The following is a 27,389-nucleotide window of genomic DNA, read 5'->3' on the forward strand; positions in this document are numbered from 1 at the left end:
TTCATGCTCTAGCTGTTTGGTATAGTTTTTGCAAAGTGTGTTTTTATGTACTCTATACATGTTTTTTTTATTTTCATGCCTCTGTGTAGCTGTATGTTCTACTGATTTGATGGTATTTAAATGAAAAGGCAGGCTCATGCAAACAATTAACATAAAAGTATGTTGGGTATGTTTTATGCTTAATACTAAGGTGTCTACAACTTATTTTGCTTGACTTTTGGATATTGTAAGCTCTATCCATCATATGTTGTATCTTTGCACTGTAATTTGAATAAAAATTACTTGATTTGGGGTTTTTTTTTGGGGGGGGGGGGCATTTCACATGCTTGCTTGAGTGATTACTGATGTTTTATACATGTTCAATAAAACTTATTCATTTGTACACAGCTCCTGGTTTTTTGTTTTCTTTTCTTCATATTTGTCTGGATGTAATTCAGATATCTTTTGTGTCTATTGAATGTAATCCATTTCTTGTATTTTTTGTGTGTGTGCAATGGCAGTACAGTATGAACATGGGCAGGGTTTCTTCCTTTACTCCAGCGAAGTGTGTATGGGTGTGCGTGTGTGTGGGGGGGGGGAGGTGTGTGTGTGTGGGGGGGGGGGAGGAGTGTGTGTGTGGGGGGGGGGGGGAGGAGTGTGTGTGTGGGGGGGGGGGAGGAGGTGTGTGTGTGTGGGGGGGGGGGGAGGAGTGTGTGTGTGGGGGGGGGGGGAGGAGGTGTGTGTGTGTGTGGGGGGGGGGGAGGAGGTGTGTGTGTGTGTGTGGGGGGGGGAGGTGTGTGTGGGGGGGGAGGTGTGTGTGGGGGGGGAGGTGTGTGTGTGTGTGGGGGGGGGAGGTGTGTGTGTGTGTGTGTGTGTGTGTGTGTGGGGGGGGGAGGTGTGTGTGTGTGGGGGGGGGAGGTGTGTGTGTGTGTGTGTGGGGGGGGGAGGTGTGTGTGTGTGTGTGTGGGGGGGGGAGGTGTGTGTGTGTGTGTGGGGGGGGCTAAATTGTAAGAAAAAAATGTAAGTGTTTATGTATATATTTAGCTAAAAATATATAAATTAAGAAATAATACAAAATTTCCATTCAGCCGCTGTGGATGAATGTAACCAAAACATTTAATAAAAAAATCACTAAAAATGATTACTAAATAAAAGATTGCTACAGCGCTCACTTGCCTTTTTAGTTGGCTTAGGTCAGTGATGATGAACCTTGGCAACACAGGTGTTTTGTAACATTTCCCATGATGCTCATCTACACTGCAGAGTACATGAGCATTTTGGGAAATGTAGGGCAAAAACATATTGGGGGGGGGGGGTTAAGGGTTACCATCACTGGCCTAGGTAAAACATTTCCAATACATTTTAGTTGTCTGTGTGCGCCATTTTTAAAATAAAGCAAAATCTCTTTACAATAAATTGCAAATGGCACATTGGCGTTCACCCTGGACCAGAAATGACACCAAATTGGCTTGCACACATTCCAGCAAGTGGTCACAATCAACTGGCTAATCATGGTGAGGGCCACTTTCAGCTGTGAAGAAATGGCATTCATATGCAAAGTAAGTGTGTGTGTGTGTGGGGGGGGGGGGTCTGTGCTTGTAATCAGAGCATTGATTACCAGTGCAGACCCTTGGGGGATGCCACTAGAGCCACCAGGGATGCCCACCCATGCCACCACTGATGCCAATCAGTGCTCAGGGAACCTGTTAGTGCCCTCCTCATCAGTGCTGCCCATCATTATCATCTTTCAGTGCTGCCCACCAGTGCCAATCATTGCCCATCAGTGCCACCTATCAATGCCCATCAATGCTGCATATCAGTGCCACCTGTCTATCAGTTCTGCATATTAGTGTCTCATCAGTGCCTGCCAGCGCAGCCTCATCAATGCTCGTCAGTGCAACAAAAAACATATTGATTTACCAAATTTTATTACATAAACAAAAACACATTATTTTAGGGGTCAAACATTTAGGTCTTCTTTTTGCCAATAGAAAAAAACCTTGCAGTGATCAAATACCACCAAAAGAAAGCACTATTTTTTTTATGAAAATACTGTCATACATTTGTGTTAGGTACAGGGTTGTTTGACAGCGCGATTGTCATTCAAAATGCAACAGTATAAAAAGCTGAAAATTGGCCTGGGCAGGAAGTGGTGTAACTGCCCTGTAAGGAAGTGGTTAACTATTGAAACATGGGAATAAATATTCCAGGGGTAATCATGCTCAGCTCAATGGTTTAGTGGCTAGTGTTCCTGGCTATAAACACTGAGAGCATGAGTTCAAATCCCAAGTGTGCCATCACCTTCTTAAATTTTAGACAGCTATAAATAAATACTGAAACTTGGCAAATGCATAATTGCACCCTGCAGATATGCATGTTTGTTTCTTGAATATACATGGCCATTGACATGCAATTTTAGGTGATGTAGCCAATGTATTACTATGTGGCCAAAAAAAAATTATGGCACACAGGGAGTTATCATGGTCTGGCCTTGAACTCATGACCAAGCAATCGTTGACTGTGAGCTTAGCCCACTACACCAAAGTGCTGAATACAATCAGACATGCCTGAAAGTTTCAGATGAATAAAGAATGAAGACTGATAATTAGACAGCTGTGTAGTCTGCTATTAGAAAATCTAAAGGTTAAAACACATAAGATACATAACTATACCTTAAAATTAAAATAAACCATATTAGATGACATTGCTGTGTAATAGTGATTCAGAATAGACAAATTTCCTTTTATGAAAAACACAAAGGGAATTTGGTTAACTCCAAACTCAAATTCAGCCTAAGTTAACTCCAAACTCAAATTCAGCCTAAGTTAACTCCAAACCCGAATTCAGTCTAAGTTAACTCCAACTCCGAATTCATTAAAGCATCTAGTTGATGGTTTAACTCCAGCCACTTACCTAATTAGGATGCAATGAGTTTAGGCTGGAGTTATTTCTGGAGAAGTGAGCAGCTCTATTCCAAACTTATACTGAATTAGGCCCAAAGTGACAACTTAGGCCAGCAAGAAACGTACATTGCACCCTGTATGAGACACAGTGACAGCTAAGGCAAGCAGGGAACTCACATTATATCCTGTATGAGGCACAATGACAATAAGGGATGATCGAACTTTTGAAAAGTTTGGTTCGACCAGAACACCCTAACTTCCCGAAAGTTCGGCCCGGATTTCAGAACCCCATTGAAATCAATGGGACCCGAACTTCGGTAATCAAAAAACACAATTTTGAATCCCTAAAACCCAATAAATGCCCCTAAAAAGTGCCTAGGGTTCTGGGTCATGCACCAGGGACTATTAATCACACAAAAAAAAGTTCTTAAAAATTGTCATTTTTGATAGAGAGCCAATTATTGAAAAAAATTATTGAAAAAAAAAATGAGATTTCTTTGGATTTAGTGTCTGGGGGGGTCTAAAAAGTATACCTGTGAAGTTTCAGCTCTGTAGCATGTCCAGAACCAGAAAAAAAAGTTTGTTTGTATTAGAATTGCAATAGAGCAGGATAGTGGCTTCGCTATTTTCACACCTGGCTTTTTGTTGCAGGCGTTTATAGGGCTTTTTTGTGGACGTGTTTGGAGGCAGGCATGACATCTGTGTAGGGGTATATATACACACACACACACATGTATGTATATATACACATACACATATATAGGTGTGAAAGTAGCAGAACCCTATGCCTGCGCTAATGAAATAATTAACAGCCATAGGACTTCGCTCCTATCACACCTATATGTGTGTATGTGTATAAATACGCCCAGGTGTGTTGTTGCAGGCGCACATACACACATATAGGTGTGCTAGGAGTGAAGTCCTATGCCTGTTAATTTCATTAGCGCAGGCATAGGGTTCTGCTACTTTCACACCTATATATGTGTATGTGTATATATACATACATGTGTGTGTGTATATATACCCCTACACAGAAGTTCATGCCTCCAAACACGTCCACAAAAAAGCCCAATAAACGCCTGCAACAAAAATGGCAAGGTGTGAAAGTAGCGAAGCCACTATCCTGCTCTATTGCAATTCTAAGAGAGACAATCTTTTTTCTATGGCGGTCACCCTGACATGGAAGGGTTTGGTCACCCTGCCATAGCAGTCAGAGTCAGTTAACCCTACACTACACTACAGTCCCCTGACACTTAAAATTTTCCCTACAGAAACTAGATTATTAAATCTAACTATAGTGGAAAATAGTACCCTAACTACACTAGATATCCCTTTCCTCACACTAATAATTGCTAAATGACACTTTGAAGCAGGAGTAACAGAACTGCTTCCACTCTCTTCCACAGCCCCTGTATTACAGTTCTAGAGATTTGGCGGGGCTATCTTATATACTGGGGGGCGTATTCACTAATGATTGGCCTCTGGACCCCCTAGTCACTCCAATCACATTCCTAGCATTCTCCTGCCCCCTCAATTGGCTTTTACTGATGGTTCTGGTCCAATCACAGGCTTTTAAAGCCCAGTACCTGTCCCATTGCATTTTGGTCGGTTCTGGTTGCCGCATTCCGAACTTTTTCAGCAAAAAGTTTGAAATTCGGCCGAATTTCAAACAGTCAGGGTTCGGGTCGAACCGATGGTCAACCCAAACCGTTCGATCATCCCTAAATGACAACAGGCCTGCAGGGAACTACATTACATTTTGTGCAGCACAAATGGGACTTTCTCTCCAGCTCCCCATATTTCTGTCTTTTATCTGCTGTGTGATCTTCTTGTAGGATTATGGGGATTAGGGAAACCAAATTTTACCCATTTTTGTAGCAAAAAAGACTGTGTGGAGATTTTTCTCTATAAAATAACATGGGGCTCTCAGCTTAGGATGTCCTCTAGGACCCGTGGCTTGGACACTTACAATGGTCTGTGTGTACTCCTGCAGCTTCTTCTCATCGAATGGCCGATTGGCTTTCTTCAGGAGGTCACAGAGGAATCCCTACAACAGAGAACAGAGATTGGGATTACCAAGATACACAGCACAGGATTGTTCTGTATCTAGTGTGGAACAGATGACGACATTGTCAAGGCTGTGTAAGATGGGGTCGGGGAAGAGAGAGATTTTCCATACAATGGCTTTCATGTGTGATACCTGCCCAGGTCACATACAGCTAATAGCGATCAATCAATGTACAAGGCCAAAGTTGGGCCAATAATGATAGAAAACTCAAGAGATTCTCCATACAATGCAAGGAAGAGATTTTCCATACAATGGAAGGAAGAGATTTTCCATACAATGGCTTTCATGTGTGACACCTGTCCAGGTCACACACAGCTAACAGCGATCAATGTGCAAGGCCAAGGTTGGCCCCAATAATGATAGAAAACTCACCACAGAAGCTCCAAAATACAAAAATCCCTTTTTTTATGAAGAAAACATACGGTCATGTCAGTGTTTACTACAGTCCTCAGAACTATTTCTATCTTTTCTCCGGCTCCATATGCAGTCTAGATAGGAAAGATTTCACACAACATTTACAGAGGATGCACACATTTTTCTAATTACATTAAAATGCAGAAATGGGTGAATCCGGAGTGAATGTTGTGTAGATTTTGTGTAAAAGCATTTATAAAAGGCTTGACCTGGAGGACCCAGAGGATACAATTTATGCTAAAGCGAGGGGAGAGTCGCCATGCATGTTGCAGGCAGGCAGATACCCATATCTCCATATTTGAAGGCCCTGAACATCTCCAGCATAGAGCGGTTTCTCTTGATTATTTCCTCAGCGCCCTCCCATTGTTCTGACAACCCGTGCTGATAAGGGACCTTTGTGGAGAGAACTGCGACCAATTCCTCCCATCCCATCCTTCATTTCCCACTCTCCTCCATTGGAACATATCGGTTCTTTCCACCCGTCCAGTATGTTAGTGGATTTGTGAATTTGAAAAACAATATACACACACTATTTCCCAAGTTTACACCCCTGACGAAAGGTATTTCCCGAAACGCGTTGGAAACAGGTGCATCAATCTGATATGCAACCACTAGGATATGTCAACATACACGAATATCTATTGTGTCAACATGCTATATTTGTATACCATTTTCTCCTTTTAAATGTATGTCTATAACATGTTTCATGTTTTTAATATGATCTATTAAATGTTATATTTTTTATATTGATGTTTGCAGTGTCCTCCTTGCCCTTAAAGTCCCGTTAACTATAGGGGGGATCTTTTTGTGCTAAGCATTTATAAAAAGACCCCTAAACCTTACAACGCAGGTTACAATCTGATTGTACAATCCCTGTTAGATCTACCAAAAACTATGTAGTCCAAAGGCCTACTTTTTTGTATCTAGATTGGGTCGTTTAGGTACATGCTCATATTACATCATTTTAGTAGATCTATAGTGGATTACAAAGATTGTATGGTGAAATTGTACCATGTGTGATGACTTGGAGAGTTTATTGGGTGACTGTGATGGTGTTGAAGATTCTTAGAGGGCCTTCCGATGAGTGGACTAGGGAAACTGACTTCCCTCAGGCTATCCCCTATACCAGTGATGGTGAACCTTGGCACCCCAGATGTTTTGGAACTACATTTCCCATGATGCTCAACCACACTGCAGAGTGCATGAGCATCATGAGAAATGTAGTTCCAAAACATCTGGGGTGCCAAGGTTTGCCATCACTGCCCTATACAGAGGGATTCATAAACATGTACACTCAGCCAGGGATACATGCAAAGGAGTATAAAGTCAACTGCCAATACCTCTTTTCTCTGGTAAGACTACAAATGAACAGCATCTGACCCAGCCAATCCTTCATTCTGCCCAGTGGCTATCTGCTAAACCCATATATCTGATATCATCAGTAATGCAGGGATTGGCGGACACAGAGGCCCAAATGGCAGAAATTATCCCCCTCCCTTAATTCAATGGAATCTACATGAATTAAATCATAAAAGTCAGTCATTTCACATGACTGGAGGGGTCGGCAGTTGGAGATCAGGAAGGCACCTAAGGCTGATCACCCCACCCCTAGAAAAGAAGAATAGGCAGCAGGCCCTGGTGTTACTGAACCAGAACTCCTAGCATGCCTTGCCACTTACCTTCAGCTCATTGGCCTCTATGTAGCCACTTCTGTCTGTGTCGTATTTTCTCCAGGCCTACAACAGCAGAAGGGTAATAATATCACTGGGGGATAGAGGTAAGTGTCTGCAGGTATGTATGAGCGGGTGCACCACTTACCTCCATAAACTCTGTGCTGGAACCAGCATGCTGGCGGAAGCAGAGAAGAAAATTTTCCTCAGTTGGGAGAATCTGAGCCAACTATAAAGTGAAGAGAAAAGTGGGGGTCATTCACTGATACCTGAGCTAACGTCATCTGCAAGCACTCTTTGATCACCTGTACTCAATCCCTGCACACATTTCATATCTCCCCTGCACTCAGTTCCTGCACACAGTTTAATATCTCACCTGTAGTCAGTTCCTGCACACACCGTATATCACATCTGTACTTAGTTCCTGCACACACCTCATATCTCACCTGTACTCAGTTCCTGCACACACCTCATATCTCACCTGTACTCGGTTCCTGCACACACCTCATATCTCACCTGTACTCGGTTCCTGCACACACCTCATATCTCACCTGTACTCGGTTCCTGAACACACCTCATATCTCACCTGTACTCGGTTCCAGAACACACCTCATATCTCATCTGTACTCGGTTCCTGAACACACCTCATATCTCACCTGTACTCGGTTCCAGAACACACCTCATATCTCATCTGTACTCGGTTCCTGCACACACCTCATATCTCACCTGTACTCGGTTCCTGCACACACCTCATATCTCACCTGTACTCGGTTCCTGAACACACCTCATATCTCACCTGTACTCGGTTCCAGAACACACCTCATATCTCATCTGTACTCGGTTCCTGAACACACCTCATATCTCACCTGTACTCGGTTCCAGAACACACCTCATATCTCATCTGTACTCGGTTCCTGAACACACCTCATATCTCACCTGTACTCGGTTCTTGCACACACCTCATATCTCACCTGTACTCGGTTCCTGCACACACTTCATATCTCACCTGTTCTCGGTTCCTGCACACACCTCATATCTCACCTGTACTCGGTTCCTGCACACACCTCATATCTCACCTGTACTCGGTTCCTGCACACACCTCATATCTCACCTTTACTCAGTTCCTGCACACACTTCATATCTCACCTGTACTCGGTTCCTGAACACACCTCATATCTCACCTGTACTCGGTTCCTGAACACACCTCATATCTCACCTGTACTCGGTTCCTGAACACACCTCATATATCATCTGTACTCGGTTCCTGCACACACTTCATATCTCACCTGTACTCGGTTCCTGAACACACCTCATATCTCATCTGTACTCGGTACCTGCACACACCTTATATCTCACCTGCACTCGGTTCCTGAACACACCTCATACAATCTCACCTGTACTCAGTTCCTGCACACACCTCATACAATCTCACCTGTACTCAGTTCCTGCACACACCTCATACAGTATCTCACCTGTACCCAGTTCCTGCATGCACCTTATATCTCACCTGTACTCGGTTCCTGCCCACACCTTATATCTCACCTGTACTCGGTTCTTGCACACACCTCATATCTCACCTGTACTCAGTTCCTGCACACACCTCATATCTCACCTGTACTCGGTTCCTGAACACACCTCATATCTCACCTGTACTCGGTTCCTGCACACACCTCATATATCACCTGTACTCAGTTCCTGCACACACCTTATATCTCACCTGTATTCAGTTCCTGCATGCACCTCATATCTCATCTGTACTCAGTTCATGCACTCACCTCATATCTCATCTGTACTCAGTTCCTGCACACACCTCATATCTCACCTGTACTCAGTTCCTGAACACACTTCATATCTCACCTGTACTCAGTTCCTGCACACACCTCATACAATCTCACCTGTACTCAGTTCCTGCACACACCTCATACAGTATCTCACCTGTACCCAGTTCCTGCATGCACCTTATATCTCACCTGTACTCAGTTCCTGCACACACCTCATATCTCACCTGTACTCGGTTCCTGAACACACCTCATATCTCACCTGTACTCGGTTCCTGCACACACCTCATATATCACCTGTACTCAGTTCCTGCACACACCTTATATCTCACCTGTACCCAGTTCCTGCATGCACCTCATATCTCATCTGTACTCAGTTCCTGCACTCACCTCATATCTCATCTGTACTCAGTTCCTGCACACACCTCATATCTCACCTGTACTCAGTTCCTGAACACACCTAATTTCTAACCTGTACTCAGTTCCTGCACACACCTCATACAATCTTACCTGTACTCAGTTCCTGCACACACCTCATACAATCTTACCTGTACTCGGTTCCTGCACACACCTCATATCTCACCTGTACTCGGTTCCTGAACACACCTCATATCTCACCTGTACTCAGTTCCTGCGCACACCTCATACAGTATTTCACCTGTACTCAGTTCCTGCATGCACCTCATATCTCACCTGTACTCAGTTCCTGCGCACACCTCATACAGTATTTCACCTGTACTCGGTTCCTGCACACACCTCATATCTCACCTGTACTGGGTTCCTGCACACACCTCATATCCCAACTGTACTCAGTTCCTGCACACACCTCATATCTCACCTGTACTCAGTTCCTGCACACATCTCATATCTCACCTGTACTCAGTTCCTGAACACACCTCATATCTCACCTGTACTCAGTTCCTGAACACACCTCATTTCTAACCTGTACTCAGTTCCTGCACACACCTCATACAATCTTACCTGTACTCGGTTCCTGCACACACCTCTTATCTCACCCGTACTCAGTTCCTGCGCACACCTCATATCTCGCCTGTACTCAGTTCCTGCACACAGCCTAATATCTCATCAGTAGGCGGTTTCAATCTGCACACACCTCATATCTCACCTGTACCCAGTTCCTGCACACAGCTTAATATCTCATCAGTAGGTGGTTTCAATCTGCACACACCTCATCTGTATTCGGTTCCTGCACACTACTGATATCTCTCCTGTACTCAGTTTCTGCACACACCTCACATTTCACCTGTGCTCAGTTCTTACACAAACCTCATACTGCATCTCACCTGTACCCAGATCCTGCATGCACCTCACATCTCACCTGTGCTTACTTCCTGCGCACACTCACCTCTGCCATCTCTATGCGCCCATCTGCATTTTTGTCGTACTTTTGCATAAATTCTTTCAACTTCTCTCCAATATTAATAGTGGATCCTTCCTAAAAGATGGGTAAAAAAAGATGAGTGGGTAAGTCTTTATAAGAGCAGACTCTGCAGGGTGGGGCTAGAGTGGCCCTTAAAGGGAATGTTCACATTTGTTGAGATTTATATTCCTCTCCTGGTGAATTAATACATTGCAAAGATTTTAGCACACTTTAGTGAGGATTCTACCCTTCTTTTCTGTAGGTATTGATGTTTAAAACACCCTTAAATGAATAGGTGATGAATTAATATAATAACTGTATAAATATATCGGCAAAATAAATAAAAGTAACAGTTAATGAATGAGGATTAATTTAATCGTGCTCAAAAAAAAACAAAAGTGCAATATCAAGTCAACATTAAATCCAATGTGCTCAATTAGTGACTGGTGATAATAGAATTCCGTGCTGAATAATGGATCACCACTTAAATCCACCACCTCTGTGATTGCACTCCCATCAGCTGCCAACTCACCCCATAAAGTTGCCCCCCCCCATTTTCATGGTCAGGGCTACAAGCGCTGTTAAACCACCGTTATACTCAGGGGTCCTCCTTGGGATGCTCACTAAAGCCAGGCTTCTCCTCTCCCATGTACATACTTGTGTAAACTCTACTCATTGCTCCAATATGATCAGAAGCCGGTACTTTTGGATGTCGATGTTGGACACAAAAGTTATTCTGCAGCTGTTAACTTCATTTCTGTGGGAGGAACCTATCTCCGCCCTGGAAGAATCCTGGAAATCAAGTTAACAGCTGCAGAATAACTTTTGTGTCCAACACTGACATTCAAAAGTACCGGCTTCTGATCATATTGGAGCAATGAGTAGAGTTTGCTCAAGTATGTACATGGGAGAGGAGGAGCCTGGCTTTAGTGAGCAACCCAAGGAGAACCCCTGAGTATAACGGTGGTTTAACAGCGCTTGTAGCCCTGACCATGAAAATGGGGGGCAACTTTATGGTGATGTACTGTGAGGTAGAACTGCCACCCATAGTGATGTATGGAGAGGTACAACTGCCACCCATAATGATGAACGGAGATGTAGAACTGCCACCCATAGTGATGTACGGCGAAGGTAGAACCGCCACCCATAGTGATGTACGGCGAGGTAGAACCACCACCCATAGTGATGAACATATATATAGAACCGCCACCCATAGTGATGTATGGCGAGGTAGAACTGCCACCCATAGTGATGTAGAACTGCCACCCATAGTGATGTATGGAGAGGTGGAACTGCCACACAATGATGTACGGCGAGGTAGAACCGCCACCCATAGTGATGTAGAACTGCCACCCATAGTGATGTATGGAGAGGTGGAACTGCCACACAATGATGTACGGCGAGGTAGAACCGCCACCCATGGTGATGTATGGTGAGGTAGAACCGCTACCCATAGTGATGTACCGTGAGGTACAACTGCCACCCATAGTGATGTACGGCGAGGTAGAACCGCCACCCATAGTGATGTACAGCGAGGTAGAACCGCCACCCATAGTGATGTACGGCGAGGTAGAACCGCCACCCATAGTGATGTATGGCGAGGTAGAACCGCCACCCATAGTGATGTACGGCGAGGTAGAACCGCCACCCATAGTGATGTACGGCGAGGTAGAACCGCCACCCATAGTGATGTACGGAGAGGTAGAACCGCCACCCATAGTGATGTACAGCGAGGTAGAACCGCCACCCATAGTGATGTACGGCGAGGTAGAACCGCCACCCATAGTGATGTATGGCGAGGTAGAACCGCCACCCATAGTGATGTACGGCGAGGTAGAACCGCCACCCATAGTGATGTATGGCGAGGTAGAACCGCCACCCATAGTGATGTACGGAGAGGTAGAACCGCCACCCATAGTGATGTACGGCGAGGTAGAACCGCCACCCATAGTGATGTACGGCGAGGTAGAACCGCTACCCATAGTGATGTATGGAGAGGTAGAACTGCCACCCATAGTGATGTACAACGAGGTAGAACCGCCACCCATAGTGATGTATGGCGAGGTAGAACCGCCACCCATAGTGATGTATGGAGAGGTAGAACCGCCACCCATAGTGATGTACGGAGAGGTAGAACCGCAACCCATAGTGATGTATGGCGAGGTAGAACCGCCATCCAAAGTGGTGTACAGCAAGATAGAAACGCCACCCATAGTAATGTACGAAGAGGAAGAACTGCCACCCATAGTAATGTACGAAGAGGTAAAAACGCCACCCATAGTGATGTACGGAGAGGTGAAGCCACCACTCTTAGCGGTGTATGGAAAGGTGGAATTGTCACTCACAGGGATCAGGTCTGGTTTTATCTTCCACATGAAATGTGTCTGCTGCTGGTTTCAGTTCCCTATATACTCTGCCTGAACTCCCATATAATATCGATGTTTTTACCAGAGTGACCAACAGAGGGCAGCATCCAACCATCTATAACATGCTGCTGCTTGAGGGACTTTTCCTTTTTGCATACCTAATAGGATAAAGTTAGTGACTAGTACTGAAGCCAGAGGATGAGCATGACAACAGATATTTTATGGAGAAAGGTCAGCTTCTGTATTTCACATAGCACATGTTATCATTAAAGGGGACCTGTTATTTAATTTAAAGATAGACATTCTTTTTGTTGCAGATATTTTGTTAGCATTCCAAAAAAAATCCTCTGAAATAAATTCTCCTTACTCCATCTCTCCTCTCCTCTTTTCCATCTTCTTCCTCTCCTATGCATTCTCGTTCTTATCTCTTTTCCTCATACCCTCTCCATTTTTTTAACCTCTTCTTTTCTTCTACAATTCTCCCATCTCCTCTGCTCTTCCTCCTCTCTCCTATTCTATTCCCTTCTCCCTTTTATCTCCCTCTTCTTTTTTCTCCTTTCCTTTTCTTTTTTTTCTCTTTAATCATCTCCTCTCCCCTCTTCTTCCTCTCTTCTCCTCACCTTTCCACCTCATTACCTCTCCTACTTCACCCCTCTCCTCGCTCTTCTCTTCAAACTGATTGTCTCCCCTTTCTCACTCTTTCCTCCTCTTCCTCTGCATCTTTCTCTACTCTCTCTATTCTTTGCTCTCTCCAAGTCTCTTCTCTTTCTGTTCTTCCCCTCCCTGTTCTTTTCCTTTGTGCTTTCCCTCTTGATCTTCATTCCTCTCTCTTCTTCTCCCTTTTCTTTCCCCTCTCCAATCCTGTCCTCATCCTTCATCTGTTCTCCTCTCTTAATCATCTATTCTCCCCTTTACTCATATTTTCTCCTTTCCCTTCTTGTACTCACCCCCCCTTTTTTTTTTGTTCCTCTCCTGTCCCTTGTTCCTTTCTCCTTTCCTTTCTCTCTAATCCTCCCCTCTCACTTTTCATTTTCTCCTCTCCCTTCCCATTTTCAAATCTTTCCTTCTACGCCTTTTCTTGGTCTGTCCTCTCCACCCTCCAGGACGACACTTCTCTCCATTTCCAGCTTCCTTTACCTTTCTTCTGCTCCCCTTTTGACCTCCTCTCCCCTCTACTTTCTTACTTCTTTCCTGTTCTCCCAACATCCCCTCACCAGGGCTGTCTAAATGCATGGGCACTCCTCGGCACTGCCCAGAGGCCCCATGATAATCTTGCATTACATTGTACTTGCCAAGTGTCCCGGATTTGCCGGGACAGTCACACTTTTTACTAAGCTGTCCCAGGATGGCCTTGTCCCAGGCAGCGTCCTGGAACCTGTAATGTGCCTTTCTGATCCCAGTATTGTGCCCCCTCAGTACTGTGCCTTTGTGCCTCTCCACCTGTACTGTATCCTTTGTGTTGATTAGCCTTTGATTTATGGCATGTTTTCTTATGGTTTAAAATTGATTTTATTGAAAGTACTAATAAATATACAGCATGTCTATATCTATCAACTATTTATGCCAACTGCCCAGGGGCCCTATGATAATCTTGCATTACATTGTACTTGCCAAGTGTCCCAGATTTGCCGGGACAGTCACACTTTTTACCAAGCTGTCTTGGGATGGCCTTGTTCCAGGCAGCGTCCTGGAACCTGTAATGTGCCTTTCTGATCCCAATATTGTGCCCCCCTCTGTACTGTGCCTTTGTGCCTCTCCACCTGTACTGTATCCTTTGTGTTGATTAGCCTTTGATTTATGGCATGCTTTCTTAGGGTTTAAAATGGATTTTATTGAAAGTACTAATATACAGTATGTTTATATCTATCAACTATTTATACTTTAATTTTAAAGAGTCTGTGTGTAAATTGGGGCAGGCTGGAAGGGGTTCCATTGTATTACTTTGCCCAGGAGCTTATGATGCTATTAAGACAGCCATGCCTCTCACCTCTATTTTTTTCTTCTCCTTTTCTTTCTCTCCTTTCTCTTTCCTCTCCTCTCCTCCCCCTCCTAACACTCTCATTCCCCTTTGTCTTGGTAGGAAAGGATTTTACAAGCTCCAAGCAGATGATCTTCATCTATAGAATTATTTGCAGCGATCTGTGTTTTTTTGCGGGACTGCGACATTGCGGCGGACAGATCACACCCCTGACTGACACTTTTGGGGGGACCAGTGACATTACTACAGTAATCAGTGCTATAAATATGCACTGTTACTGGAATAATGCCATTGGCAGGGAAGGGGTTAACACTGTTGGTGATCAAGAGGTTAAATGTGTGCCTCATGCTTACTGACGTGTGTGGGGGGAGGGGGTTCTGTGACACAGACAGAGATCGCAGGTTCAGCTATGCTGAATCCATTGATCCCTGCCTGTCTGTCACTGAGAAGATCCGCCTGCTTTGTTTACATAAGCAGGCGGGTCTTCTCACACTTTCCCTGACGATCGGGGAAGGGAGGCGGCAATCGCCGCCTCTTCTCCTCCGGCCCGACTCCCGCTGTGTCTAAACACAATCACTAGGAGTCCAGCGAGGTAGGTCTACGTCGCTGGACCCAGGGGAGCCGCACTGCCACGGTAATATTACTGTGAGCAGTCGGCAAGTGGTTAAGGTGAAAAACATTAAATGCATTACAACCACTTTAAAGTGATTGTAAAGGAATATTTTTTTAAAATAACAATCATTTTATACTTACCTGCTCTGTGTAATGGTTTTGCACTCAGCAGCCCCGATCCTCCTCTTCTCTGGTCCCCTGCTGGTGCTCCTGGCTCCTCTAAAACGCTGAGTGCCCCCGTAGAAAGCTGCATGCTATGGGGACACTCGTGCATGCTCACTCCCGAGCCCCACCCTGTGTATTCCTAGACACAGAGAGTGAGGCTCGGCCCCGCCCCTGCTCCCTTCTCACTGGCTGTTACAGCCTTTAGAACCACTTTAACTATTCAGAATGGCAGCCCCCAATCTGCACACAGATCAGTAATACAAGGTGACCGGTCCTCTTTAAACAGCACTGTGCTTTTCAGGACAGCTCTTACCATTCCGGCTCCTCGCCTTGCCGCCTCCAGTTCCTGGAAAAAATTCTCCAGCTCTTTTCCCTCGATGAAGCCATTCCCTGGGGAGAGAGAAAAAACCATTGTAATGGAAAATTGACATTACCTTCGATACATCATTATTATGTGATGCAGCGCCGGGACAAGGCCAAAGGCAAAGATGGCAAACTGCACCCCCCCACCCTTCCTCTAGGGTTAGGGTCATGGAACCAACATCCCTGCAATAAACCATTACACCGAGGGCAGCTGTCCCTCCTGCCCACCCCTTGTCCTGGCCCTGATGTGATGTACCCTCCATTATTGTATCACATCAGACGTTCTGAGACAAGTATGTATCCAGTGAGGTCTGAACTCCCATCCTGCATAATTGCTCCAGCCTCCAGAATAGTGACTTATATAGTAGTGAAGCATGACAGTAAATGATGGGATGATAACTTGTGTGTTCATATATATATATATATATATTTACAGAGGGTGGGCATATTTATTCATTTCACATGTAGACTCCACCTCCCTGCTTTATAGTGCTATGTAGTGAGTGTGCTTTACTGTTCCCCTCTCAGTACAAGTTTACCAGTCTCCTCAAACCAACAGAACACATTACAGTCTCCAGGTGTAACTGGTTTTATCCCAGCAGTCATTCAAAGCAGAAATGCATGTATGAGATGTTCTTTAGGAAAGTCCCTGAGCCTCACACCACTTTCAATGGATAAAATCAACTTTATTGCTCAGCACGTGAACAAACACAGACATTCCAACCAGGATCTTCCATCTAACATGTTTCTCCCCCTGCAGGGGCTTAAAGTGTTACTAAACCCAGGAGCCTGCATTCACTTTATCTGGTCTCCCACAGTACACAGAACATGGAAATCTGTGGTGGCTGGTGCTCGGTAATTTGGGGGGGGGGGGGGGTGGAGGGGATGAAGGATGGAAGGATGGCCGGCCGGCAGGCAAAACAACACACCGCATTCCCCCCCTTCCAGAACGGTCTGCCTCCTTACCTCCTTTCTTCTGTCTGAGCCAGGGAGTGCTGGATGGCTGAGCTGCTGTGCTTCTCCTCCAGCCGTGTCTCCTCCTTCTTCCTGGCCAGTGGCCAGTAAGATCCCTTCTCCTGTTTGTCAATCGGGAAAGGGGTCCCACAACCCTCTTCCTGATTGGCTGGGAGGAGAATCAGTGTGAAAATAGCAAATATTTATTTGCTATTGCCATACAACTGGATGGGCTCAGGGCGCAGTGCTCTGCGCCCCGAGCCCACCCTTTTTTGAAGCCTATTAAAATCTCTGGCTCTAATCACATGCTTAAAAAAAAAAAAAATCCATGCATCCGGAGCCCTGCATGTAGATTAGGGGGCCGGATGCATGGATGGGGGGTGGCGCCACTGTGCCCCTAATGGAATGGGCCGCCACTGCTGGAAATGTAATTATTTTAGTAAATATAAACTGCTAAATACCTTTTCTCACCAGCAGTTAGAGCAGACTTGTGACTTCTATCAGTGTCTGGTTAAAGCTTGTAGGAGGAGTTTCCATTCTCCCCTGAGTGTCCTATGAGGCTAAAGGACCCCTGACCCCCTGTCTGGAAAGTTCTGATTGGCCCTGTGCTGATCACATGCACTCTCCCAAGAAAAAATAAAACTTTCTAGCAATACACACCAAACTGAGCATGTGCAGAGTATCCCCATGGCTCTGTTCTATCAGGAATGGATTGGGGACGGTTGAAGAAGGGGAAGATCAGAGAAGACAGGATAAAACAGCCTTTTTACACAATGCACAGGATTAACCCCTTAGGTCCCACAGTGAGTATAACAAGCGTGCTTTACTGCATTAACAGACTGATTTTACTGTTGTGAGTTTATTAACACTTCATTTATAGTGCCTGACACTCACGTAACCGATTGGCAGAGTTGCTACAAATTAGCATAGCACATGCAGGCAAAAAAATATGGAACAGCAAAATATGTGAAAAAACTACTCTGGTAACATTTAGAATACGCCCAAATATGACCTCGCTGGAAGAAGATCTGTGTCGCTTTAGCTCTGAATACACACTGATATCAGCTGAGCTGTCACAGTGCATCCACACTGCACCTGGCACCGCTATCGCTGCTCATGAGAAGTGACATCTCTCCAGCACAACTGTGACAACTGTCCTCCTCCCGTCTCATAATCTCCTCCGAGACCAACAATTACTGGATCTCCTCTCCCCGGATCTTCTCTCCCCGGGGACCTTTCGCAGATTAACCCCTTTTGTGCCGCTTTCCTACCAGTGTCAGCTGGTCACGCTCTGCCCTGTTCGGTACATATTCTATTATCTCACCAGTAAATTCTGATGCGACTTTACCATTTCTATTCCATGTTTACTGTAATATGGAGATTTGTAGATGAGACGTAAATCAGTGGCTGCCATCACTTTGTCTTTCTCCTAACAGCTGCTGACAGGGCAGCCATCAGAAATTTTGGGGCCCCTTACACAGCTTTGAGACTGACCCCCCCCCCCCCCCCCGGCCTGACCACCACCATTCCCAAGGATCATCCCACCAAATCCTTCAGTGCGCCCACTTTTCTTTTAACACTCTTACAACTTAATATATGAAAATGAAAAGTGTATTCCAAATCATCAGTGCTTTCAAGATTTAACAGTAAGGAATTATATTTTGGCCAAAAAATATGAAGCCTGCCACCACGACAAGGTAGATCCTTTTGAGCACGACCCTACACTAACACTAACTGCACTACCCTTTCAAGGCCCTCCCAATCTATACTACCCTAGCAGATCTAAGAGACATCCCAATCCTGCAAAGAGACAGCCCCATATATTCAGTAAAGAGACATCTCCAAATATTCAGCAAAGAGATATCCCAATCCAGCAAAGAGACATCCCCATATAGCAAAGAGACAGCCCAATCCAGCAAAGAGATATCCCAATCCAGCAAAGAGACATCCCCATATAGCAAAGAGACAGCCCAATCCAGCAAAGAGACATACCCATATAGCAAAGAGATATCCCAATCCAGCAAAGAGACATCCCCATATAGCAAAGAGACAGCCCAATCCAGCAAAGAGACATCCCCATATAGCAAAGAGACAACCCAATCCAGCAAAGAGACATCCCCATATAGCAAAGAGACAACCCAATCCAGCAAAGAGACATCCCCATATAGCAAAGAGACAGCCTAATAAAGCAAAGATACAACCCAATCCAGCAAAGATACAGTCACAGCACAGGCCCACATCGAGCAACATTGTCAATTAATTTACCATTGTGATGTCTAACAACTTGTCTCCAGACCAGTTAACAGTGAGCACTGAGCAGTCCTGATGCAGAATACATGCAGCGCAGTTCTTCCATATGGCTGAGCTGCGACTGGCGTGGCGCCCAAACTAGCTTATCATTCATTACTGATTTTATTGGTAATAGCCGCAACAGCATTGGCTAGATTATTTTATAGAGAAAAGGTGTAATCACTTATAAGATTTATCATTAAGCGAATAAGTGAGGTGGTAGAAACAAGGGAGAGGCAGAGTGCAGAAGATATCACTCCACCTTCCCCCTGCAACCAGAACTATGTGAACTGCATCAGCTCACTCTGTGGCCGCCCTGCATTATCAATTGCTTGCTACCACAGTAGCAACAACTCGGTATGCCTGGGCCCCTCGTGACACCCGGGCCCCCTACATGTATATGGGATGTCCCCCCCTGATGACGGCCCTAGCTGCTGAGATAAAATATTAGACAGTGCATGGTTTTCAGCAGGTTGGCTGACTCATAGACCTTCATCATGTGCCAGTTTTTGCTTTGCCAAAATGTCCTCATTTTGGTGATATGTATTGCATACATATTAGCCAAAAGGGTTCCACATCTTTCTCTGCTCCATAGATGCTGTGTCCAGGGCCATGTCCCAGGATCGCAGCATTAACCTTAGTTGAGTTATGGCTCCTGCACAGTAACTCAAAGAGGAAATACTGTAAAATTGTGGAAATTGGGCGGTTCCTGTATATTTAGAGGTGGAGTCTGAGTAGGAGAAACCTAGAAATTTTGTGTGATGGGTGGTCCCCCACATATTTAGATCTGGGGTCTGGATGGGAACACCTTGGCATGATTGGGGTGCGTCCATCTGGAAAGCAGGCAGATAAAATGTGGATCGTAGGAAGGGTTAAAGTGGTTCTAAACCCAGGACCCTGCATTCACTATACACTATATTACCAAAAGTATTGGGACGCCTGCCTTTACATGCACATGAACTTTAATGGCATCCCAGTCTTAGTTCATAGGATTTAATATTGAGTTGGCCCACCCTTTTCAGCTAGAACAGCTTAAACTCTTCTAGGAAGGCCGTCCACAAGGTTTAGGAGTGTGTCTATGGGAATGTTTGACCATTCTTCCAGAAGTGCATTTGTGAGGTCAGGCACTACTAAATACCTTTTCTCATCAGCAGTAAATACCAGTCTTGTGACTTCTATCAGTGTCTGGCCGAGCACTGGTTTAAGGAGGAGTTTTCATTCTCATCTGACTGTCCTATGAGGCTGCATGACCCCTGACCCTCTGTTTGGACAGTGTTGATCACATGCACCCTCCTACCAAAAAAAAGGAAAAAAACCTCTCTAGCAATACACATCAAACTGAGCATGTGCAGAGTGACTCCAAGGCTTTGTACTATCATGTAGAAACCGCTCTAGTTGAATGAGCAGACATCACCTCCGGAGGCGCCAAGCCCTTAGCTTTATAGGCCCACTGAATGGTCTGAACGATCAAAGCCGTGATGGATCTGGAAGAGGCACGCAGACCCTTTGTTTTTTCCATGGAAGAGAACAAAAAGATTTTCTCCCACATCCAGAGGATGAGCGCTAGGGTTTTCAAAGGACCTGAATGTTGACAGGATGATCTCCTGGTTCTCATGGGAATCAGTACCCCACCATTGGGAAATTTTTTTTTAGAAACGGCTCCTTTCAACCCAAGGTGCTAATTTCGGAGACCCTTTTAGCCAAAGTGATGGCCATCTGGAAGGCAGTTAAGAGAGAAAGGTCTTTGGTGGAGAGCGGATATGTGTGCTCCAATCTAGTTTCTGAAAGAAAGTCGAGGACAATCGGAAGGTCCCACTAAGGGAATCTTGATTTTCTCTGTGGCCTAAGCCTAGAAACCCCTCTGAAGAACTGACGGATAAGAGGGTGTGTGACTGACAGAAGGAAGAAGGCAGCTGACTGACAAGGACAGATCCAGGCCAGACTGTAGAAAACCAAGGATATCCTGTATTCTCGGATCGCTCGACCCCGTCACGTTGGAAATACATCCCATAAGTTTGGACCAGATCCTTTCATAGACCTTGTTAGTACCAGCTCTTCTGGCGTTCAAAAGTGTGGAGATAGCTTCGCTTAGAAAGCCTAGGGCTTCCAGCCTTCCCCTCTCAAGAACCAAGCCATTAAGTGAAGATGGGCCAGGCAAGGATGTAGAGTCGCTCCTTGAGACAGGAGATCTGGTTTGGAGGGCAGAGGAACTGGGTCCCGAAAGTTGAGTTGCATCAACAGAAACCATGGCCTGTTCGGCCAGTATGGAACAATTGGCAGAACCTCCACCTCTTCTACCCTGAGTCTCGACAGGAACCAGAGGAAGACAGGGGAAAGGCATACGCCTTGCAAAATCTCGACAGGTCGGGCAGGGCATCTACCCCAAAGGCCTGGGGACAACAAAACCTTGCATAGTACTTGAAGTTGCACGGGGAAGCAAACAGGTCTACTTCCGGGAGGATTCCCAGAGATAGGACCCACCTGAAGACTTTGTTGTGGAGACCCTACTCGTTGTTGTCCAGGCGTACCCTTGAGAGAAAGTCTGCCTGAACATTCTGGACCCCAGGAAGATAAACAGCTATTAGGTTGGACAAGTACTTCTGAGCCCAAGTCCTGATTGGCTCTACTTCCTTCAACAAGGAGAGACTACGAGTTCCACCCTGCCGCTTTATGCCATCTTGCCTGGACCGTGCACATGTGGACCAAGCCTTGGTTTAATTCGAAGCCCGCAGCTGCTCAGACAGGCGCTGGAAAGGACCAAAGCGGCAGATTGGAACACAGATGCGTTCCAGCCGCCATAGCTGAACTAGACACCAGGGAAAGGGAAAAAAAGGAAAGCAGACAAACAAAACAAACTGCTGACATAAATCCGGAATTCATTACCCCCACCCGCAAGACCACGACCAGACTTGGGACCAGAAGATGCTGCTGCACAACCAGGGCGTAATAGGCCTCCCGCTAATAGCTAGGACGATTGGCCAGATTGCTGCTTGCCCCCTAATAGCGAGGCTTGTAAGCTCTTCACGACACTGCATTCAACGCCTGTGTCCATCCCGCAAATAGCTAGGGTTTGCTGGACTCCAAAGGGAACACCGCCTGAATCCATAATGTCACGTAAAGACTGCCAGGCCTGAATCTAGGGTATCTTTACAGGTAAAACTTCACATTGATCCTTTAGAAGGAGGACAAAAAAGGAACAAGACCTCTGGCCCAGAGCAAAGATTTATGGGAGCGGGGTCCTATTAGGTAGGAGGAGGCGAGACTAACCCATACGTATGCTGCCATGGAGTCTGTCAAGAAATAGCTGTTTGTTTGGCTGTGTCCATGCGGAAAGTGAAGCTAATGGGAGTAATGTTATACTTATGAATCAGCTGCATTTGCAGTGTTCTAATGAGGAAAGTGACAGGCAGTGTTAATTTTTGTCAACTAAAACATTTTCGTCGACTAAATTAACCCTATTTTAGTTGACTAAAATACAACTAAAACTAAAATAATTCAGACGACTGAAATACGACTAAAACGAAAATTACATTTTAGTCAAAAGACTATGACTAAAACGAAATCAAAAATGGACATCAAAATGAACACTACTCTGCGGGCCATTTCGAAATCGGGAACACAATTCCATCCAAAGTTTGTAGTATTAGCACATTAAAGTTTAAACGTGTATTGCACTACCGCATAAGCATAAGTAGGGGGCATCTACTAAGCTGCTGAAAGAGAAAAATTAAGAAAAAGGCTTTTCTTATATTTTTTTCTTAATACTGAATGTTGTTAATATATTCAGGTAATATGTGCAATGACAGTACAGCCAATAGAGTTTACAGTTTAATTTTTTTGTATTTTAAAGTTGACTTCTATTTGTCAAAAAGCAATATTTTTGTGTGTTTATGAAACTTGGTTTTATTTATAAAGACGTTATATATCACAATGGCTAATGTGTCTGTAGGGCATTTAATACCATAAATAATAACATGTTATTAGATTTTTACTCCAGGAGTATAACTAGTTTGAAAATTCTAGAGAAATGTTTAAATAATGCATTACTATTTACCTAAACCCATTCGATTTGTAGCTGACTAAAATGTATGAGATTTTAGTCGACTAAAATGTACTGGAGATTTTAGTCGACTAAAATATGACTAAAACAATTCAGATGACTAAAATATGACTAGAACTAAAATAGCATTTTAGTCAAAAGACTAAAATATGACAAAAACTAAAATGGTATTTTAGTCAAAAGACTATAACATAAACTAAATCCAAATTTGCTGCCAAAATTAACACTGGTGGCAGGGTCTGCATCCCTTTAGACGTGATTTCCCTTTGGGAGTATCTCACAAAAAATAACATTTTTGTTTGCAGGGGATGCCTGAAATCTGATTTGTATCTTAGTGCAGACCTGGGAAAATCAGTAAGCCAATCACACAAGCAAGAAATTACATATAGGGGGGTTATATTGCATTGCATTTTACAGAAAATTATAGCACTGCAGACTGAAGAGGACAGGTAATTTTTTTATAACATTCAATTAAGTACATAATGTAGAGAGTGCAGGCCTCAGGGGTATGAAAAGCACAGAGTGAATGGCGTAGGAGTGCATTATGCACAGAGTACAAGGATCAGGAGAGCGTAACACACTGAGTGCAGAAGTCAAGAGTGCGTAGCACATACAGTGCAGAGGTCAGAAATGCATACACAGAGAGTAAAGGGATCAGGAGTGTATATCGCACAGAATACAGGGGTCAGGAGTGCGTAACGCACAGGCTAGTGTGAAAAATACAACCAAAAATTACCCCCTCAAACCCATATCCCCCACAGTACAGATTTCCCCCCACATCCCTAAACCCTGTCCAGCACAGACTCCCTCCCCAGCCTCTTCTCAATACAAACTACCCCCAAAGTACAGATCACCCTTAAACTCACCCGCTACAGCAGAATTTGGAAGTCCTCCCCTCGGCCTTGGCTGGACCACATTACTGGCACTAATAACAGCCTCCCTCAGCTCTGAACTGCTCATGTCTGGCATACAGAAGTGTAAATAAATACCACTGGCAGTGCAGCAAAAAAGAAAATGTCGGGAGGTCATGGCTTTTGGAACCTGGGGCACCTACAAGAGACGTGGGGCACATGCCCTGGCTGCCCTACGCTGTACCGACCTTCTTGGTATCCCTACTGGAAAGATTCACCTTCTCTATATGTCTTGGTGTCACTAAGAGAGAAAGTGATGGGAAATCCAAAATGTTACAGTTGACAATAGAACTGAAAAAGAGGGGAAATCTTCCAACGGTGGCACTAGTGTTTGTGATAACTATGAGAGGGACTTCTCTCACTTTTGTAAAGATGATACATGTGATGGAGAAGAGCTGGATGGTGAACGCAGAGGTGGTACATAGGATACATAGGACGGAGTAGAAATGTTTTACAAGACAGTGTACACGGGGTGGTGTACAGTTTATATGGAGGGAAAAGCAGAGTTGCATCATGGAGTGGAGTAGAGGTGGTATTCACAGTAGATTGTATACAAGGTGGAGCAGAGGTTGTATATACTGTATGATGGAGTGGAGGTGGTATATAGGTTTGAGTAGAGATGATATACAGGTTTAGGTAGAGATGGTATGCAGAGTGGAATAGAGGTAATACATATGATGGAACAGTGGTGTTGGGTGCAGTAGAATTGCTATGTATGGTGGAGTATGGGTGATACAAAATGAGGAGTAAAGATGATGCACAGGGTGGAGTAGAAATAGCAGAAAGGGGTAAAGTAGAGGTGTTACACATGAGGGAGTAGGGTTGGTATATATGGTGGAGTAAGGTTGGTAAGCAGGTGGAAAAGAAGCTGTATGTAGGGTGGAGTAGGGTTGGTATGTAGGGAGGAAAATAAGCCATATATAGGGTGGAGTAGGGTTGGTATGCAGGGTGGAAAAGAAGCTGTATATAGGGTTAAGTAGGGTTGGTATGCAAGGTGAAAAAGAAGCTGTATGTAGGGTGGAGTAGGGTTGGTATCTAGGGTGAAAAAAAAAGCTGTATGTAGGGTGGAAAAAAAGCTGTATATAGGGTTGAGTAGCGTTGGTATGTAAGGTGGAAAAGAAGCTGTATGTGGGGTGGAGAAGGGTGGGTATGTAGGGTGAAAAAGAAGCTGTATGTAGGGTGGAGTAGGGTTGGTATGTAGGGTGAAAAAGAAGCTGTATATAGGGTGGAGTAGGGTTGGTATGCAGGGTGAAAAAGAAGCTGTATGAAGGGTGGAGTAGGGTTGGTATGTAGGGTGGAAAAGAAGCTGTATATAGGGTGGAGTAGGGTTGGTATGCAGGGTGGAAAAGAAGCTGTATATAGGGTGGAGTAGGGTTGGTATGTAAGGTGGAAAAGTAGCTGTATATAATAGGGTGGAGTAGGGTTGGTATGCAGGGTGGAAAAGAAGCTGTATATAGGGTGGAGTAGGGTTGGTGTGCAGGGTGGAAAATAAGCTGTATGTAGGGTGGAGTAGGGTTGGTATGCAGGGTGGAAAATAAGCTGTATGTAGGGTGGAGTAGGGTTGGTATGCAGGGTGGAAAAGAAGCTTTATATAAGGTGGAGTAGGGTTGAAAAGAGGCTGTATATAGGGTGGAGTAGGTGTCTTGGCTGGTGCTGAGAGGACGCAGCTGTTGGCTCAGGTGTTGTTTTCTCAGCTCACTGAGGAGGAATTAGTGAGGATCTCTGGTGAGGGGCCCCCCTGCCCCCAGGGGCCCCTGTGCCTGCAGTGTGTTCTGCTGTCTATTTATCAGCAGATCAGACAGGTGAAGAGGTTAGCAGGGACTCAATGAGGGTGATTGGGTACCATCCAGGGTCACTAGGATCCGAAGTGTGTACATCCCAATCCCCGGATGCACACAAAAGGAGTTCATTGCTCAAGGAGATAACAATCAGAATTGGGCTTCATTCCAACAGCTGTACAAAATGTAATGATTTTATTACACATCTTTTTTCTAGGGGAAAAGTTCCTGCCTAATGATCAATAAAATACTTGCATATACAGTATATATGCATTTAAATGCATAAAGACACATATGTGTACATAACTTGTTTTTATTTTTCCCTTTTTTCTGGGGCTATCCACTGACACTAATGCTATGGCTGCTGGTTGGCCCTTCCAGGTCTGGTCATGGTTCACAGACAGCGCAGTACATTATGGTTAAAAAAAATTCATCAAGGCACATCTGCACATAAATCCACTAGGACCACAAATCTCAAACCTGCAGGATTTGCCTCAAATCCCATGGTAGCACTGAACCCATCCCTATTACTGACGGGGCTCATGTATAAGACTTCAGTATAATGATCTTATCAGTCACACTGCTTTATGCTATGGGACCACACATAGATGGTGTTTGCTCATGTAGAGAAAATACAAATAATTCTCAGTGATATTGCTATATTAGCATATGGAACCTCAAAAATGATGGCAACCTTGCTGAAATCTCCAAATGTGGACATCACAGCATTACATGTAGGAAAAATATCAGTGCAATATAGGAGCAGAAATAGAAATTCCACCATGTGGCCACCACCCTTCTTCTTACTACAACAAAAATATGTAAAATAAAGTATGTGTGTGTTCTGCCTGTGTGCCCCATGTACTTTATCCTTTGACTGCGTGCTCTGTGTCTTCTGACTGCGCGCTCTGTGTCCTCTGACTGCGGGCTCTGTGTCCTCTGACTGCGGGCTCTGTGTCCTCTGACTGCGCGCTCTGTGTCCTCTGACTGCGCGCTCTGTGTCCTCTGACTGCGCGCTCTGACTGCGAGCTCTGTGTCCTCTGACTGCGGGCTCTGTGTCCTCTGACTGCGGGCTCTGTGTCCTCTGACTGCGGGCTCTGTGTCCTCTGACTGCGGGCTCTGTGTCCTCTGACTGCGGGCTCTGTGTCCTCTGACTGCGGGCTCTGTGTCCTCTGACTGCGGGCTCTGTGTCCTCTGACTGCGGGCTCTGTGTCCTCTGACTGCGGGCTCTGTGTCCTCTGATTGTGTGCTTTATGTGCTCTGATTGTGCTCTGTGTACTCTATGTGATTTGGCTGTGTGCTCGGATTGTGTTGTGGCTGTGTGCTCTGTAAACTCTATGCGCTTTGACTGTATGCTCTGATTTTGTACTCTGTGTGCTCTGACTGGGCCTGGGTCTAACATTCGTTCCAGCATCCAATGATCTCCTTACGAAAAGTGCCAAGTAGTCTGGCATCAGCTCTGACTGTGTGCTCTGTGTACTCTGCACGTTTTGATTGCATGCTCAGCTCAATGTGCTCTGATTGTGTACTCTGGTTGTGTGCTCTATGTGTTATCATTGTGTACTCTGGTTGTGTACTCTGGTTTTGTGCTCTATGTGCTCTGATTGTGTACTCTGGTTGTGTGCTCTGATTGTGTACTCTGATTGTGTGCTCTATGTACTCTGATTGTGTGCTCTGGTTGTGTGCTCTATGTGCTCTGATTGTGTACTCCGGTTGTGTG

The 27,389-nt window shown here is 44.9% G+C and overlaps 1 protein-coding gene across 1 annotated transcript in view; it reads right to left on the reverse strand.

The window, feature by feature from the left end:
* The window catches only part of CALB2 (calbindin 2), a 49,564-nt gene that overhangs the window by 16,454 nt on the left and 5,721 nt on the right, over positions 1-27,389 (reverse strand). Inside the window, exons 2-6 of the mRNA XM_082270706.1 lie at positions 15,628-15,704; positions 10,179-10,268; positions 7,183-7,263; positions 7,044-7,100; positions 4,852-4,929 (exon numbers count right to left, since the gene is read on the reverse strand). Of these exons, the coding sequence (XP_082126832.1) occupies positions 4,852-4,929; positions 7,044-7,100; positions 7,183-7,263; positions 10,179-10,268; positions 15,628-15,704 (383 nt within the window). The remainder of the gene's footprint in view (positions 1-4,851; positions 4,930-7,043; positions 7,101-7,182; positions 7,264-10,178; positions 10,269-15,627; positions 15,705-27,389) is intronic.

The sequence above is a fragment of the Pelophylax lessonae genome, assembly GCF_965119305.1.
Source record: "Pelophylax lessonae genome assembly, chromosome: 10".
In the NCBI taxonomy this organism is placed as follows: Eukaryota; Metazoa; Chordata; class Amphibia; order Anura; family Ranidae; genus Pelophylax; species Pelophylax lessonae.